At 49.1% G+C, this 15,093-nt stretch overlaps 1 protein-coding gene across 1 annotated transcript in view; it reads right to left on the reverse strand.

Moving 5' to 3' along the window:
• Positions 1-15,093, reverse strand: part of LOC119964246 (probable voltage-dependent R-type calcium channel subunit alpha-1E) — a 1,062,240-nt gene that overhangs the window by 371,026 nt on the left and 676,121 nt on the right. Inside the window, exon 14 of the mRNA XM_038793526.1 lies at positions 7,183-7,295. Coding sequence (XP_038649454.1) covers positions 7,183-7,295 — 113 coding nt within the window. The remainder of the gene's footprint in view (positions 1-7,182; positions 7,296-15,093) is intronic.

The raw sequence follows: 15,093 nt of genomic DNA on the forward strand, positions 1-15,093 counted from the left end.
CTTTCCCGGTAAGATAAGGAAAAAAATAGTAATAATACTTTAAAAGTGGAGCATTCTTGTTTGAAGACAAGGAAGAGGCTGAAACAACCGAATTGAAGAAGATATTTGAAGACAGTCAGCTAGGGACTGAAGGGGTTCTAATAAGATCCAGAATATGTTCTATAAGCCGAGTATTACTTTATACCCTGCTAATTTTAAGGTGGATTAAGAACTGTATGTTTCTTTTCTTGTTGTTTAATGGGAAAAATTATAGTTGTGTTAAGTGGTAATTGGAAGCTGTTTTTTTGGGTGTGAAGTTAAAAGTTTAATATTGTATTCCTAATTAGAATTAGAACAGTACAGCACAGAACAGGCCCTTCGGCCCTCGATGTTGTGCCGAGCAATGATCACCCTACTCAAGCCCACGTATCCACCCTATACCAGTAACCCAACAACCCCCATTAACCTTATTTTTTAGGACACTAAGGGCAATTTAGCCTGGCCAATCCACCTAACCCGCACATCTTTGGACTGTGGGAGGAAACCGGAGCACCCGGTGAAAACCCACGCACACACGGGGAGGACGTGCAGACTCCGCACAGACAGTGACCCAGCAGGGAATCGAACCTGGGACCCTGGAGCTGTGAAGCATTGATGCTAACCACCATGCTACCGTGCTGCCCCTTTTGTTTTTGTTTTTGCTAAAGCTTTTGTTAAAGCTTTTGTTTTAGAAATACCAAAGGTGTACTTTTTTTCATGCAATCACTCCTGGAGCAAATTGTAACAGTCTTAAAATAAACTCAAATATTGGAGTTTTGGTCCCATATCCTAGCCACTGTTGGGGTCTGGTCTGGGACTGTAAACACCTCATTTAAGTCATCAAAAATACAGTGAATAGCTGAGGCCCCTTCTTGGACACCACTAGTCACATCCAGCCAATTAGAGTTGGCATTCTCCCTTCTCTCTGTCTCCTGCTGCTGATCAATAATTTCCCTTAAATCCATCAGCTTTAACTCTACCCAAGTTTCTTATGTCTTCAGCAAATGCCTTCTAAAAATCTATCGACGTAACATCCACAAATATTTCACTGTCCATTACTTTAGCCATCTCTTAAAAAAGTTTAATCAGGTTTGTTATGTTTTACCTACCCGTTACAGATTCACGCTGGCTCTCTCCAGCTTATAATTTTCAATGTGTTTGGTCACCTTACTCTGAATTATAAACTCAAGTAATTTACCCACAACAGATGTTGCACTAACTGGTCCATAATCCCTTAATTTCCCCCTCTCATTTTCTTAAATATAATAGAGACTTGTAGAATTTTTCCAAATTTCAAACCTTCTGGACCTTGGTAGATTATAGTTCAGATGTTTACAATGTTCCCACCTGTTTCCTTTAAAATCCAATAATGGAAACCGTCTAATCCTGGGGATTTGCCATTCTTTAGGGCCATTGTTTTCTCCATCACTGTAAATTTATTCTCGTTAATTGTGTTAAATACTGATACAGAGTAAATAAATATTCAACATATTCACCATTTTTTCATTCACAATATCACCATGAGCAGTTTTTAACTAACCAACATTGCTCCTGACCACCCACTTTTCCGAATATAATCGGGGATGGTTTTTGTGTTCATTTTAATTTTTTTGCCAGTTTTAACTCATACTCTCTTTTTATATCTTTTAATATCTGTTTAGTTACCCATTATTGTTTTTTATATCTTTCTCATTCACTGGGGTCTGTGCTTTGTTTTTGTAATTTTGTCTGATGATTCTTTTAGTTTTATGTTGTCTCTTACCTCCTTAGTTTTCCATGGCTGTCTTTAAGGGTAAGTAGAGCTCTTGTCCTTAGGGGTATAAACTGGTTCTGCATCACATTAAATTATTCTTTGACTCCCTTTCTGTTTATTATCTAGTCTGTTTATTCCAATTCATATGAAAGTTAAAATTTCCCATTAAACCCACACTGCTTTTACTACATGCTTGTCTAATATCGACACGTAGAAAATCTACCACATAACAGCCGCTACAAGAGGCCCTGTACACAACTCCCACTACTGACAGAAATACTTTTCAATTTCTTAAGTATGTCCAGGAAGTCTCCACTCATTATATCCTCACTTACCATTGAAGTAATTTAATCCTTAATCATTAAAACCAGTTCTCTCTCATTTGGCCATTTTCCCGATCTTTCTTGGAAACATTATGTGACACCTTCTGGTGGTGGCTAGGAGGTGAACATTACACACGTGGTGGCTCCCACCTGGGGATTTGGTTTTTTGGCCCTTTCCGCCCGGTTAATGGGTGATATTTGGGAAGAAATTGGTGCAGTATGATAGAATAAGATCTCCTCATGCGAGTGATGTCTGGTGGATACAATACAAATTAGGCAAGGGATCTTCGTTGGATTCAAAATGTCCTCGAGCGCCAGAAGGGGAGAAAATTGCAGAGGTCTCTGTGGTATCGATAACCCTTCAGTGGACGACCGAGAAGTTGGTGGACTTAACAAGCAAATTTAGGAAGCAGCGACAGTTGGTCGCTGAGAATATGGTGAAGACAATTGGTGGGGCTGTGGAACCTATTTGGGAGTCCTTGGACAGGATGGATCAGCAAATAAAGGTACAAGGGATGGCGATCAAGAAGGTGGAGGAGACGCTCACTGACTATAGTGGTCGGATTGTCTCTTTGGATGCAGAGATGACATTGCTGGTGGAAGACCAAGGTTGATGATCTGAAGCATCACTCCACACGGCAGAATTTAAGAATTGTTGGGCTTCAGGATGGCCTGGAAGATACAAACACCATGGATTACATCTCTAAGATGTTTCGAAAGTTGGTGGGTGAGGGGATCTTTTCAACTCATCCTGAGTGGGACCAGGCCCATCGAACATTGAGGCAGAAACCTAGATCGGGGTAGCCACCATGGGCGATCTTTTTTTTTCTATAAATTTAGAGTACCCAATTAATTTTTTCCAATTAAGGGGCAATTTAGCGTGGCCAATCCACCTATCCTGCACATCTTTGGGTTGTGGGGGCGAAACCCACGCAAACACGGGGAGAATGTGCAAACTCCACACGGACAGTGACCCAGAGCCGGGATCGAACCTGGGACCTCGGTGCCGTGAGGCAGCAGGGCTTAACCCACTGCGCCACCGTGCTGCCCAACCATGGGCGATCTTGACCAGGTTCCATAGATATATAGACAAGGACCGGGCCCCGAGATGGGCGAAGGACCATCAAGATTGCAGATGGGAGGGCCATGCCATCAGAATATACTGGGACGCTGGGGCAGAGCTGGAAAGAAGGTGTGTGACATTTAATAAGGTTGCGTTCCATAAGAGCAATGTGCGATTTGGGATGGTGTACCCGGCTCGTCTGTGGGTCACCTACAAGGAGAGAGACTATTATTTCGATACGCCAGAGGATGCAAATGACTTTGTTAATAGACATTAATTGGTGGGGATTACTGAAGTGCTAGAGGACTATGGGCTTTGTTGTTTATCTATTGTTACATTCTTCTAAATCTGTATTTTTGTGTGGGATTGTTGTAAAGTGGGGGAGGGCTTGTTGTGGTTATGGGCTTGTTGGTGGAGGTTGTATTTGGGCAACTTTGCGGTTATTTACTGTATTGTTAGAGCTGTTTGGGGGAGGGGATTTGGGTGTGTTTCTTTTTTTTTCTTTTCTTCCTGTAATGTTTGGTATTAAAGTTGGGTATGTGTAGGGGGTGCTGATTAGTGATTCAATGTTAAAAGACTTTGATGTTTGAGGTCACCCTGCTAGAATTTCCACGGCTGGACAACGAGAGAAGACAGGCGCTGGAGGGTTGAGAGAAGTGATGGATAGCATAAAACGGGTGAAGTCGGGTAAGGCCCAGGGACCAGACAATTACATGGCGGAGTTCTATAAGGAGTTTGCGATGGAGTTGGCACCACATTCATTGAGGATGTTTAGTGAGACACAAGAGATGGAGTAGCTGCAGGAGACGCTGACCCAGGCGTCGATCACGCGGGAGAACCCGGGGGTCATATAGGCCCATATCATTGTTAAATGCAGATTGGAAAGCATTGGCTAAGTTGCTGGCGGAGAGGATGAAAGGATGCGTTCCGGGGGTGGTTGCAGAGGACCAAACGGGTTTCGCAAAAGGTAGGCAACTTTCCAGTTACCATTAGATGGTTATTAAATGTGACCATGTCCCCGCAGGGGTGGGTACCGGAGGTAGTGGTCTCTATGGACGCTTTTGACCGGATAGAGCAGAGGTACTTGTTCGAAGTTCTGGGAAGGTTTGGGTTTGGGCTGAAGTTTGTTGTGTGGATGCATCTGCTGTACATGGCCCCAGTAGCGAGTGTACAGGCAAATGAGATGAGTTCACGGAACTTCGGGTTGCATAGGGGAATTAGGCAGGCGTGTCTGCTGTCGCCACTGTTATTCGTGCTGGCAATAGAGCACTTGGGGATGGCCCTTAGGGATCAGCTGAGTGGCAGGGGATTACAAGGGGGAGCAGGGAACACCGGGTGTCGTATGCAGACGACCTGCTCCTGTTCATATCAGACCCACTAGAGAGTATAGGGAGAATTATGGGCATTTCGAGAGGTTCGGGGTCTTTTTGGGCTATAAGCTGAATGTCGGAAAAATTGTGGTGGTTCCAGTGAATAAGACGGGTTGGGGAGCCAATTTGGGGGTGTTGCCATTTACGGTAGCGACGGATAGGTTTAGGTATTTGGGTCTCCATGTGACGGGGAGTGAATGACGATACATAAATGGAACCGAAAAAAGTTAGTGGAGGAGGTAAGGGAGGATTTTAGGAGATGGGATATGTTACACCTGACACTTGCAGGCAGGGTCCAGGTGGTAAAAGTGAATGTTCTGCCAAGGATCCTATTTAGTATTCCAAACTCTCCCAATCTATCATCCCGAAGGCCTTTGACCTGAAACTGGACGTGACAATTTTGAAGTTTATATGGGTGGGGAAGGTACCTCGGGTGAAGAGGGCCCTGCTACAGAGGCAGAGGCAGAAAGGGGGGTTGACGCTGCCGAATTGCTGCACTCTTATTGGGCGGCAAATGCAGAGAAGGTGAAGTGGTGCTTGGCAGGAGAGCGGTCAGAATCGGTCAGGATGGAGGAGGAGTCCTGTAGGAGGTCCAGCCCGAGGTCCATGGTGAAGGTGGCATGGTAGCATAGTGGTTAGCACAATTGCTTCACAGCTCCAGGGTCCCAAGTTCGATTCCCAGCTTGGGTCACTGTGCGGAGTCTGCACGTTCTCCCCGTGTGTGCATGGGTTTCCTGCGGGTGCTCCGGTTTCCTCCCACAGTCCAAAGATGTGCAGGTTAGGTGGATTGGCCATGCTAAATTGCCCTTAGTGTCCATAAATTGCCCTTAGTGCTGAGTCGGGTTACTGGGCTATGGAGATAGGGTGGAGATGTGGGCTTGGGTAGGGTGCTCTTTCCAAGAGCCGCTGCAGACTCGATGGGCTTAATGGCCTCCTTCTGCACTGTAACGTCTATGATACCGCTCGCACTGAGGAGGTATACAGAGAGCCCAGTTGTACAGTCCACGATTAGGGTGTGGAACCAGTTGAGGAGACGCTTCAGGATGGAGGGGATCTGGGTGCTAACACTGCTGTGTGGGAACCGCGGGTTTAAGCCGGGGGAGACCGATGGAATGTATAGGAGGTGGTGAGATGTGGGGTTGGTGAGGGCAAGGGATCTGTACCTGGAGGAGAGGTTTGCAAGTCTGGAAGAGCTGTGGGAGAGGGTAGAGCTTCCAAAGGGAAGCACATACAGGTATATGCAAGTGAGGAACTTTGCGCGGAAGGATGGAGAGGGTCTCCCAAACTGCCGGAATATACCTTATTGGAGTGATTGCTGCTCCATGATGTGGAAAGAGAGTGCAGCATTGGGGATATATATGGTGCCTGGAGGAGCAGAGGAGAGTGCAGGTGGTGAGGATTAAGGAAAATGGGACGAGGAGTTGGGGGTGGGGGGTGGGGGGGGATAAGGATGGGGTGTGTGGAGTGAGGCGATGCTGAGGGTGAATTCAACCTCCTTGTGTGTGTAGATGAGTTTGATTCGGTTTAAAGTGGTACATAGGGTGCACATGACTTGGGCGAGGATGAGTGGGTTCTACCAGGAGGTGGCAGCTGAGCGTGAGAAGTGTGGGCAAGGACCAGAAAACCACGCACATATGCTCTGGGACTGTGAGAAGGTGGAAAGATACTGGGAGGGGATGTTTGGGACTTTATCAAAGATTGATGCTTGCCTTCATTGGACAGGGAATGGAGTATAAAAACTGGCAAGTCATGCTATATTTGTATGGAACCTTGGTACAGCTACTCTTGGAATATTGCGCACAATTCTGGTTGCCACACTATCAGAAGGATGTGGAGTCTTTGGAGAGGGTGCAGAGGAGGTTTACCAGGATGTTGCCTGGTCTGGAGGGAGTTAGCTATGTGGAGAGGCTGAATAGATTCGGACTGTTTTCATTTGAAAGATGGAGGTTGAGGGGTAACCTGAAAGAGGTCTACAAGAGTTTGAGGGGCAGGGATAGAGTGGATGGGCAGTGCAGAAGTAGGCCAATCGTCCTATCGAGTCTGCACCCCACCTAGGCCCACTCCGCCACCTCATTCCCATGACTTCACCTAAGCATTGGACACTAAAGAGCAATTTAGCATCCACCTAACCTGCACATATTTGGACTGCAGGAGGGGAGGAAACCGAAGCACCGAAGGAAACCCACGCAGACACTGGGAGAACATGCAAACTCCACACAAACGGTCACCCAAGGCTGGCTCAGCTATTAGTGGGGGTGGGGGGGAAAGAGATGATCAGTCTTCAGGTCTTCTTTGTGGGGGTGGGAGGTACCTGTGGCTAGGCTGGTGGGGGGTTAGTCTTGGTATAAAATTGGGTTGGAATGAGTTGTGTTGTGCTGGAGTTGTTTTTGTAACATTGAAAATTTTGTTTGAATAAAAATACCTGACAACCATGCCTCAACAATGTCATACACTTTAGTGAGGAGCTGGTGCCAGTGCCGTGTGCTGGTGGAGTTAGCGCCAGTGGCTGAGGAAGCACAAAGGGGGTGGTTCTAGTGTGTGGGAAGCAGTGGACAGATAATGCCAGTGGTCTGGAGAATCAGTGAGGAGGACAAGGAGCTAACAACACCAATGCATGTGGGTCTGAGATCTGTCACCATTCCCATCCATACTTACTTTGTGACCTTAAAGATCCTGAGCAGTCGTAGTGCTCGAAGTACGCTGATACCAAACGATGTCTCCGGGCGAATCATTGTCCAAACCACGTCAAATATACTGCCGATAATAACCTGCAAGGCAAAGGGAACAGATAGAGCTACAAATTGGGAGACAGGTTCAGATTCAATTTCGGTCACAGACTGGGATAAAGCCCAGATTTGAGTCAGGGAGATGCACTGGGATATTGACCGGGGACAGGCTGACAAAGATTCTGGGATAATGGCTGGAATATAGACTGGTGATATCAACTGGGATACAGGCTGAGAAATAGGTTGGAATAAAGACAGATATAGACTGGGATATGGACTGCAATATAGGAAAGGACTGTGCGACACAAACTACAATGGACTTGGATAATCACACATTGCTACAGTGGTCTCATATTAAGTTAGTCATCTCCAGAGCAATACGGGAGTCTGATCAATTAAAACTCTGATTCCAGTCTGCCACCAGCAAGAGACAGGCATGACTATAGGAGAGTAATGCAAACCACAGTCACAAAGTATGCAAGGATCAGATACCAGGCAGAGTCACAAAATATTGAATGTGACTCTGGGCAGAGATAGTCACACTGCATTACAGGCTAAGATACCAAACACAGTCACACTGTATTTAGGGCCCTGATATCAAACATAGTCACACTGCATTACAGGCTCTGATACCACAGACAAACGCACTGCATTACAGACTCTGATATCAGAGAGAGCCACAATGCATTACAAGTTCTGATACCAGCCACAATGACACTGCATTCCAGGCTCAGATACCAAACACAGTCACACTGCCTTATAGGCTAATAACAGACATAGTCACACTGAATTATAGACTCTGATGCCAAACTTAGTCATACTGCCTTACAGACCCCGATCCAAAATACAGTCACACTGCAGTACAAGCCCTGATACCAGACACAGTCACATGGCAGAACAGGCTCTGATACTAGACACAGTCACACTTCATTACAGGCTCTGCTACCAGAGACAGTTACACTACATTACAGGCCCTGATACCAAACAGTTACACTGCACTTCATAGTCTGATACTAGACACGGGCAGGCTGCATTATAGGCCCTGATACAAAAACATAGCCACTCTGCAATGCAGACTCATATATGAGAGACAATTACAGTACATTACATGCTCTGATACCAAACACAGTCACACTGTATTACAGGCTCCTATATGAAACACAAACACCAGGGGTGTGATTCTCCAACCACCCCGCCGGGTCGGAGAATCACCGGGGGGCGGCGTGAATCCCGTCCCCGCCGGATACCAAATTTTCCGGCACCTGGATTTGGCGGGGCGGGAATAGCGCCGCGCCGGTCAGGGATGGGCCGAGTGGCCGCCTGTTTTGTTGCTGGTCCTGCCGGCATAAATTGGAGTAGGTCCTTACCGGCGGGACCTGGTGGCACGGGCGGCCTCCGGGGTTCTCGGTGGGGGGGGGGGGCGATCTGGCCCCGGGAGGTGCCCCCACGGTGGCCTGGCCTGCGATCGGGGCCCACCGATCTGCAGGCAGACCTGTTCCGTGGAGGCACTCTATTCTTCCGCACCGGCGGCTGTAGTGGTCCGCCATTGCCAGTGGGGACACATAGCCCTCTGCGCATGTGCTGGGATGGCACCAGCAAACGCTGGGGCTTCCGCGCATTCGCCAACTCGCACCGGCTGGTGGAGGCCCTTCAGCGCTGGTTGGCGTGGTGCCAGGCCCCTTCCCCGCTGGCCGGTGCGGCACAAACCACTCCGGGGCCAGCCTTGCCCCTGAAGGTGCGGAGGACTCCGGTGTTCTCGGGGGCGGGGGGCACTCCTTCCCACCGGAGTTTCCCGCCCTGCCGATTACGGCAGAATCCGGCCCCTGATACCTGAGACAGTTACAGTGCATGACATGTTCAGATAACAGAGACAGTTACACTGCATTACAGGCTCAGATACCCAACACAGCTATACTGCATTACAGGCTCAGGTAACAAACACAGTCACACTGCAATACCAGCCTGCTATCAGGCATAGTAACACTGCTTATAGGCTGATACCAGACACAATCACACTGCATCAGGGGCAGCAGGGTAGCATGGTGGTTAGCATAAATGCTTCACAGCTCCAGGGTCCCAGGTTCGATTCCCGGCTGGGTCACTGTCTGTGTGGAGTCTGCACATCCTCCCCCTGTGTGCGTGGGTTTCCTCCGGGTGCTCCGGTTTCCTCCCACAGTCCAAAGATGTGCGGCCATGCTAAATTGCCCGTAGTGTCCTAATTAAAGTAAGGTTAAGGGGGGGGGGTTGTTGGGTTACGGGTATAGGGTGGATACGTGGGTTTGAGTAGGGTGATCATGGCTCGGCACAACATTGAGGGCCGAAGGGCCTGTTCTGTGCTGTACTGTTCTATGTTCTATGTTCTATTACAGACTCTGATCCAAAATACAGTCACAATTCATTACAGCTCTGATATCATACTATGCCACACTGGATTACAGGCTCTGATACAAAACTAAGTCACTGCATTACAGGCCCTGATACCAGACACAGTCACACTGCACTACAGGATCTGATACTAGAGACAGTCACACAGCATTACAAACCCGGATACAAAACACAGGTGCACTGCTATTCAAGCTCTTATACAAGACAGAGCCACACTGCATATCAGGCTCTTATATCAGAAGCAGTCATACTGCATTACAGAGCTGGATTTTCCCGCACTTGGCGGGATGGCCTGATGCCGGCTCCAAGAGGGGCGCGAACCACTCTGGCATCGGGCCGCCTGGAAGTTGCGGAATTCTCTGCACTTCCGGGGGCTAGGCCGGTGCCGGAGGGGTTGGCGCCACCTGCAGGCTTGCCTGCAGATCGGTGGGCCCCGATCGCGGGCCAGGCCACCATGAGGGCCCCTCCCGGGGCCGCATCCCCTCGCCCCCCGAAGGACTCTGCTAGCCGCCCTCCAAGCCAGGTCCCGCCGAGATGAACAATGTCCATTTCATGATGGTGGGACTGGCCGAAAACGGGTGGCCGCTCAGCCCATCGGGGCCTGGAGAATTGCCAGGGGGGACCACTGGCAATAGCCCCCGACCGATGCGGCGTGATCCCTGTCCCTGCCCAAAAACCAGCGCCGGAGAAACCAGCGGTGGGGGGGGGGGTCGGAGAATCCCGCCCATAGGCTCTGATACCAACCACAGTAGCTCTGCATTACAGGCTCGGATACCAAAGACAGTCACACTGCATTGCAGGTTCAGATATTAAACACAGTCACACTGCATTACAGTCCCTGATCTGAAACACACCCACATTGCATTACAAGCTCACATACCAGGGACAGTTACACTGCATTAACCGGTCGGATACCAGAGACAGTCACAGTACATTACAGGCACTGATACTAGAGATAATCACACTGTATTGCAGGCTCTGATACAAAACACAGTCACAATGCATTACAGGTCCTGATCCAAAGCACTGTCAAATTGCATTACAGGCTCAGATAGTAAACAGTCATTCTGCATTACAGGCTCTTATACCAGAGACAGAGTCACACTGCATTACAGGCCCTGATCCAAAACACAACCACATTGTATTACAAGCTCAGAGACCAGGGACAGTTGCACTGCATTAACAGCTCTGATACCAGAGACAGTTACACTATATTACAGGCTCTGATACCAGAGACAGTTACACTGCATTATAGGTGCTTAAACCAGAGGGAGCCACACTCATTACAGGCTGGTGATTCCAAACACAGTCGCATTGCATTACAGGCTTTAATAGCAGTGACAGCCATAATGCACTGCATTATAGACTCAGATACTAAACACAATCGTACTTCATTACAGGTTCTTATACCAGAGAAAGTCGCACTGCATTACAGGCTCAGATACAAAACACAGTTACATTGCATTACAGACACTGCATTACAGGCTCTTGAAGCAGTGAGAGCCACAATGCATTACAGGCACTGATACTAGAGACAATCACACTGCATTACAGGTTCTGATATGAAACACAGACACACTGCATTACAGGCTCAGATACCGAACACAGTCACACAGCATTACAGTTTATTTTACCAGAGGCAGTCACATTGCATTACAGGCCATGGTACAAAACAGTCACACTGAATTAAAGGCTCATATATGAGAGACAGTTACATTGCATTACAGGCTGTAATACCAGAGAAAGTCACAATGTAGAACATAGAACATAGAACAGTACAGCACAGAACAGGCCCTTCGGCCCTCGATGTTGTGCCGAGCAATGATCACCCTACTCAAACCGACGTATCCACCCTATACCCGTAACCCAACAACTCCCCCCCTTAACCTTACTATTAGGACACTACGGGCAATTTAGCATGGCCAATCCACCTAACCCGCACATCTTTGGACTGTGGGAGGAAACCGGAGCACCCGGAGGAAACCCACGTACACACGGGGAGGACGTGCAGACTCCACACAGACAGTGACCCAGCCGGGAATCGAACCTGGGACCCTGGAGCTGTGAAGCATTTATGCTAACCACCATGCTACCGTGCTGCCCCACTACTGTCCTTGACCAGCCCTACTCTCACCCTGGTCATTCTTTTACTTCTCAGAAAAGAGTAAAAAGCCTTGGGGTTTTCCTTGATCCGACCCGCCAAGGACTTCTCATGCCCCCTCCTAGCTCTCCTAAGCCCTTTTTTTAAGCTCATTCCTTGCTACCTTGTACATCTCAAGTGACTCAACTGAACCTTGTTTTCTCATCCTTACATACTCTTCCTTTTTCCCTCTTGACAAGACATTCAACCTCTTTTGTGAACCATGGTTCCCTCACACGGACTCTGTGTATTACCGACTCTGATACCAGAGACAGTCACACTGCATTGCAGGTTCTGATACAAAACACAGATACACTGCATTACATGTTCTGATAACAGAGACAGTCACATTTCATTACAGGCTCAGATACCAAACACAGTCACACTGCATTACAGACTATTTTACCCAGGGCCGGCTCAAGGCACCGGCAACTCGGGCAGTCGCCCGTGGCGCCATGTGCTAGGGGGCACCAGACTCGGTCCCGCGCATGCGCAGTTGGGCCGGTGCCAACCAGCGCATGCGCGGTGGCCGCCCTCCCCCGCTGTGGCCGCCCTCCCCCAGGGGAATGGGACAGTTCAGCGCCGACGTTTCAGCGCTGCCGTTTCAGCGCCTGGACGTTTCAGCGTCAAAAATTTCAGCGCTGCCGTTTCAGCGCCAAAAATTTCAGCTGGCCAGCGCTCATTCATTCACAGGTCACTTTACAAGCGCAACGAGATTAACAGGGGAGCCAAAAAGCTGCAGTGCAAAGGTGGTGACACAGGTATACTTAGTTATAACACTTAGTTATTTGGCCTTTTTTTGGAGTTTTATTACTGTGTGCTAAGTGGTGTGCAGAACCCAGATACAGAAGCCTCACCCCCAAGGTCTGCTTAAATGTCATGTCTGAAGCTTTTAAAATTTGCTTATCTTTAAACATGGGGATAAAAATCCCATGCTCTTTAAACATAGGGGAGAAAAAGCTGAAACTGTCAGTGAGAGTTTTGAAAAACCCTCCGTTGAACTACATGTCATCTGGTGTAGGTTAGAAAACAATTTACCATCTGCTCATGCGGTTTCAATAATCAATAATCAATTATCACTCGCCCCAAGGACTATTATTATGACTGCATCCCGCTCCTTTCATTCTTTTCGTCTCTCTTGAGGGTGTTATTTCTAATCATGGTGCACTCTGTTGGTCGGGTTTGTTTCCCGGGGTCCCCCTGGCTGGGGCTGGAGTGATTATCCTTTTCCTCTTAATATGAATGGGGACAGTACATTTTCCCTGCTGGGACGGGAGAGGTTTGGATTTGGATGGGGTGCAGGTCCAATGATATGGCCAGTATCCTGTTGTCCCTGGGTACTTGGGATGTTCCTTCTGGAGGATGCTTATGAGGGGCAGTTCCCCAAGGTCTTGTTTTTCCTGCTGTATGATTTTTTTTTTCTGGTGCTGAAATGTCCTGTCGCTGAAATGTCCTGTCGCTGAAAAGTAATGGCGCTGAAACGGCAGCGCTGAAGCGGCGGCGCTGAAACGCACTGCACCCCTCCCCCAGGGCGCCCCCCCCCCCCCCCCCCCCCGGTCCGCCCCCCCCTCCCCGGTCCGCTCCCCCCCCCCCCCCCCCCGGTCCGCTCTCCCCCCCGCCGGTCCGCTCCCCCCCCCCCCCCCCCCCCCCCCGCGGGTCCGCTCCCCCCCCCCCCCCCCGCGGGTCCGCCCCCTCCCAGGCCCCGCCCCCTCCCAGGCCCCGCCCCCTCCCAGGCCCCGCCCCCCCTCCCCAAGGGCGCCGAAGTTCAGCTTGCCCGGGGCGCCAGCAACCCTAGGGCCGGCGCTGATTTTACCAGAGACAGTCACAATGCATTGTAGGCCATGATACAAAACACAGCCACATTGCATTACAAGCTAATATATGAGAGACAGTTATACTGCATCACAGGCTGTTATACCAGAGAAAGCCATAATTAATTCAATGCTCTGATGCCAGAGACAGTCACAATGCATGACAGGTTCTGATACAAAATAGATACACAGTATTACAGGCCCAGATACCAGGGACAGTCACAGTGCATTATCGACTCTGATAGCAGAGACAGTTACACTACATTACAAGCACTGATAACAGTCACTCTGCATTACAGGCTCAGACACCAATCACTTTCTTTTAGAAAATATTTTATTGAGGCATTTATCATTTTAACAATTTTCAACATCAAATGTCAACAGAAACACAACAATATAACCAACAAACCACCCCCCCTCCCAGCACAAACCCCAGCCAACATGGCTTACACCAACAGTACCAGGTTCCACAGCCACTCCTCCATTGGTTCTCCTGTCCTTACTTGTCTCTCCCATGCCTCCCCTTTTCACACCCCCTCCCTGCTGACAGCTTAATTTTTCTCAAAGAAGTCGATGAACGGCTGCCACCTCCGAGCAAACCCCTGCAACGAACCTCTCAAGGCGAATTTAAGGTGAATATCCACCACGTCCTGAAAGAACCTGCTCATCGGGCCACAGTCATATGTGCCCTGTGGACCACATTAAACTGTATCAGGCTGAGCCTGGCACACGACAAGGATGCATTTACTCTCCTCAGGGCCTCTTCCCATAACCTGGCCTCCAACTCCCCACCCAATTCTTCTTCCCACTTTTTCTTCACCTCCCCTATCGCCCCCAACCCTCTCCCACACCATCAGCTCTTTCTAGATGTCTGAGACTTTCCCCTCTCCTACTCCTGTTCTTAACACCACCTTATCCTGTAGCCCCTGGGGTGGCAGGTGCGGGAAGATCGAAACCTGCCTCCGCACAAAATCCCTCACCTGCAGATACCGGAACACATTCCACCCTGGCAACTGAAACTCCTCCTCCAGCTCCTCCAGGCTCAGGAAACCTTCATCAATAAAGAGATCCCCAAATCTCTCGATCCCTGCCCGCTGCCACCTATGAAACCCCCCAGTCCCCCCAGAGCGAACTGGTGGTTATCACATATCGGTGCACACACCGCACCCCCTCTAACCCCATGTGCTGCCACCACACCCTCAGGGCTGCCACTACTACTGGGTTTGTGGAGTACCGAACCGGCAAGAACGGCAGAGGTGCCGTTAACAATGTCTCCAGACTCGTGTCCTTACATGATGCTGCCTCCACCCGCTCCCTCCCCCACTACCCACTTCCTGACAATCGCAATAATCGCCGCCCAGGAATAATGAATGAAATTCGAAAGAGCCAGCACCACCCCCACGATCCCGCCCAAACAAATCCCGAGATCTCTGCATTCACTTTTTTGAAGAACATCTTGGGGATAAAAATTGGGAGGCTGACAAAACAAAAACCTTGGGAGGAC

Source organism: Scyliorhinus canicula, chromosome 4, assembly GCF_902713615.1.
Source record: "Scyliorhinus canicula chromosome 4, sScyCan1.1, whole genome shotgun sequence".
Lineage (NCBI taxonomy): Eukaryota > Metazoa > Chordata > Chondrichthyes > Carcharhiniformes > Scyliorhinidae > Scyliorhinus > Scyliorhinus canicula.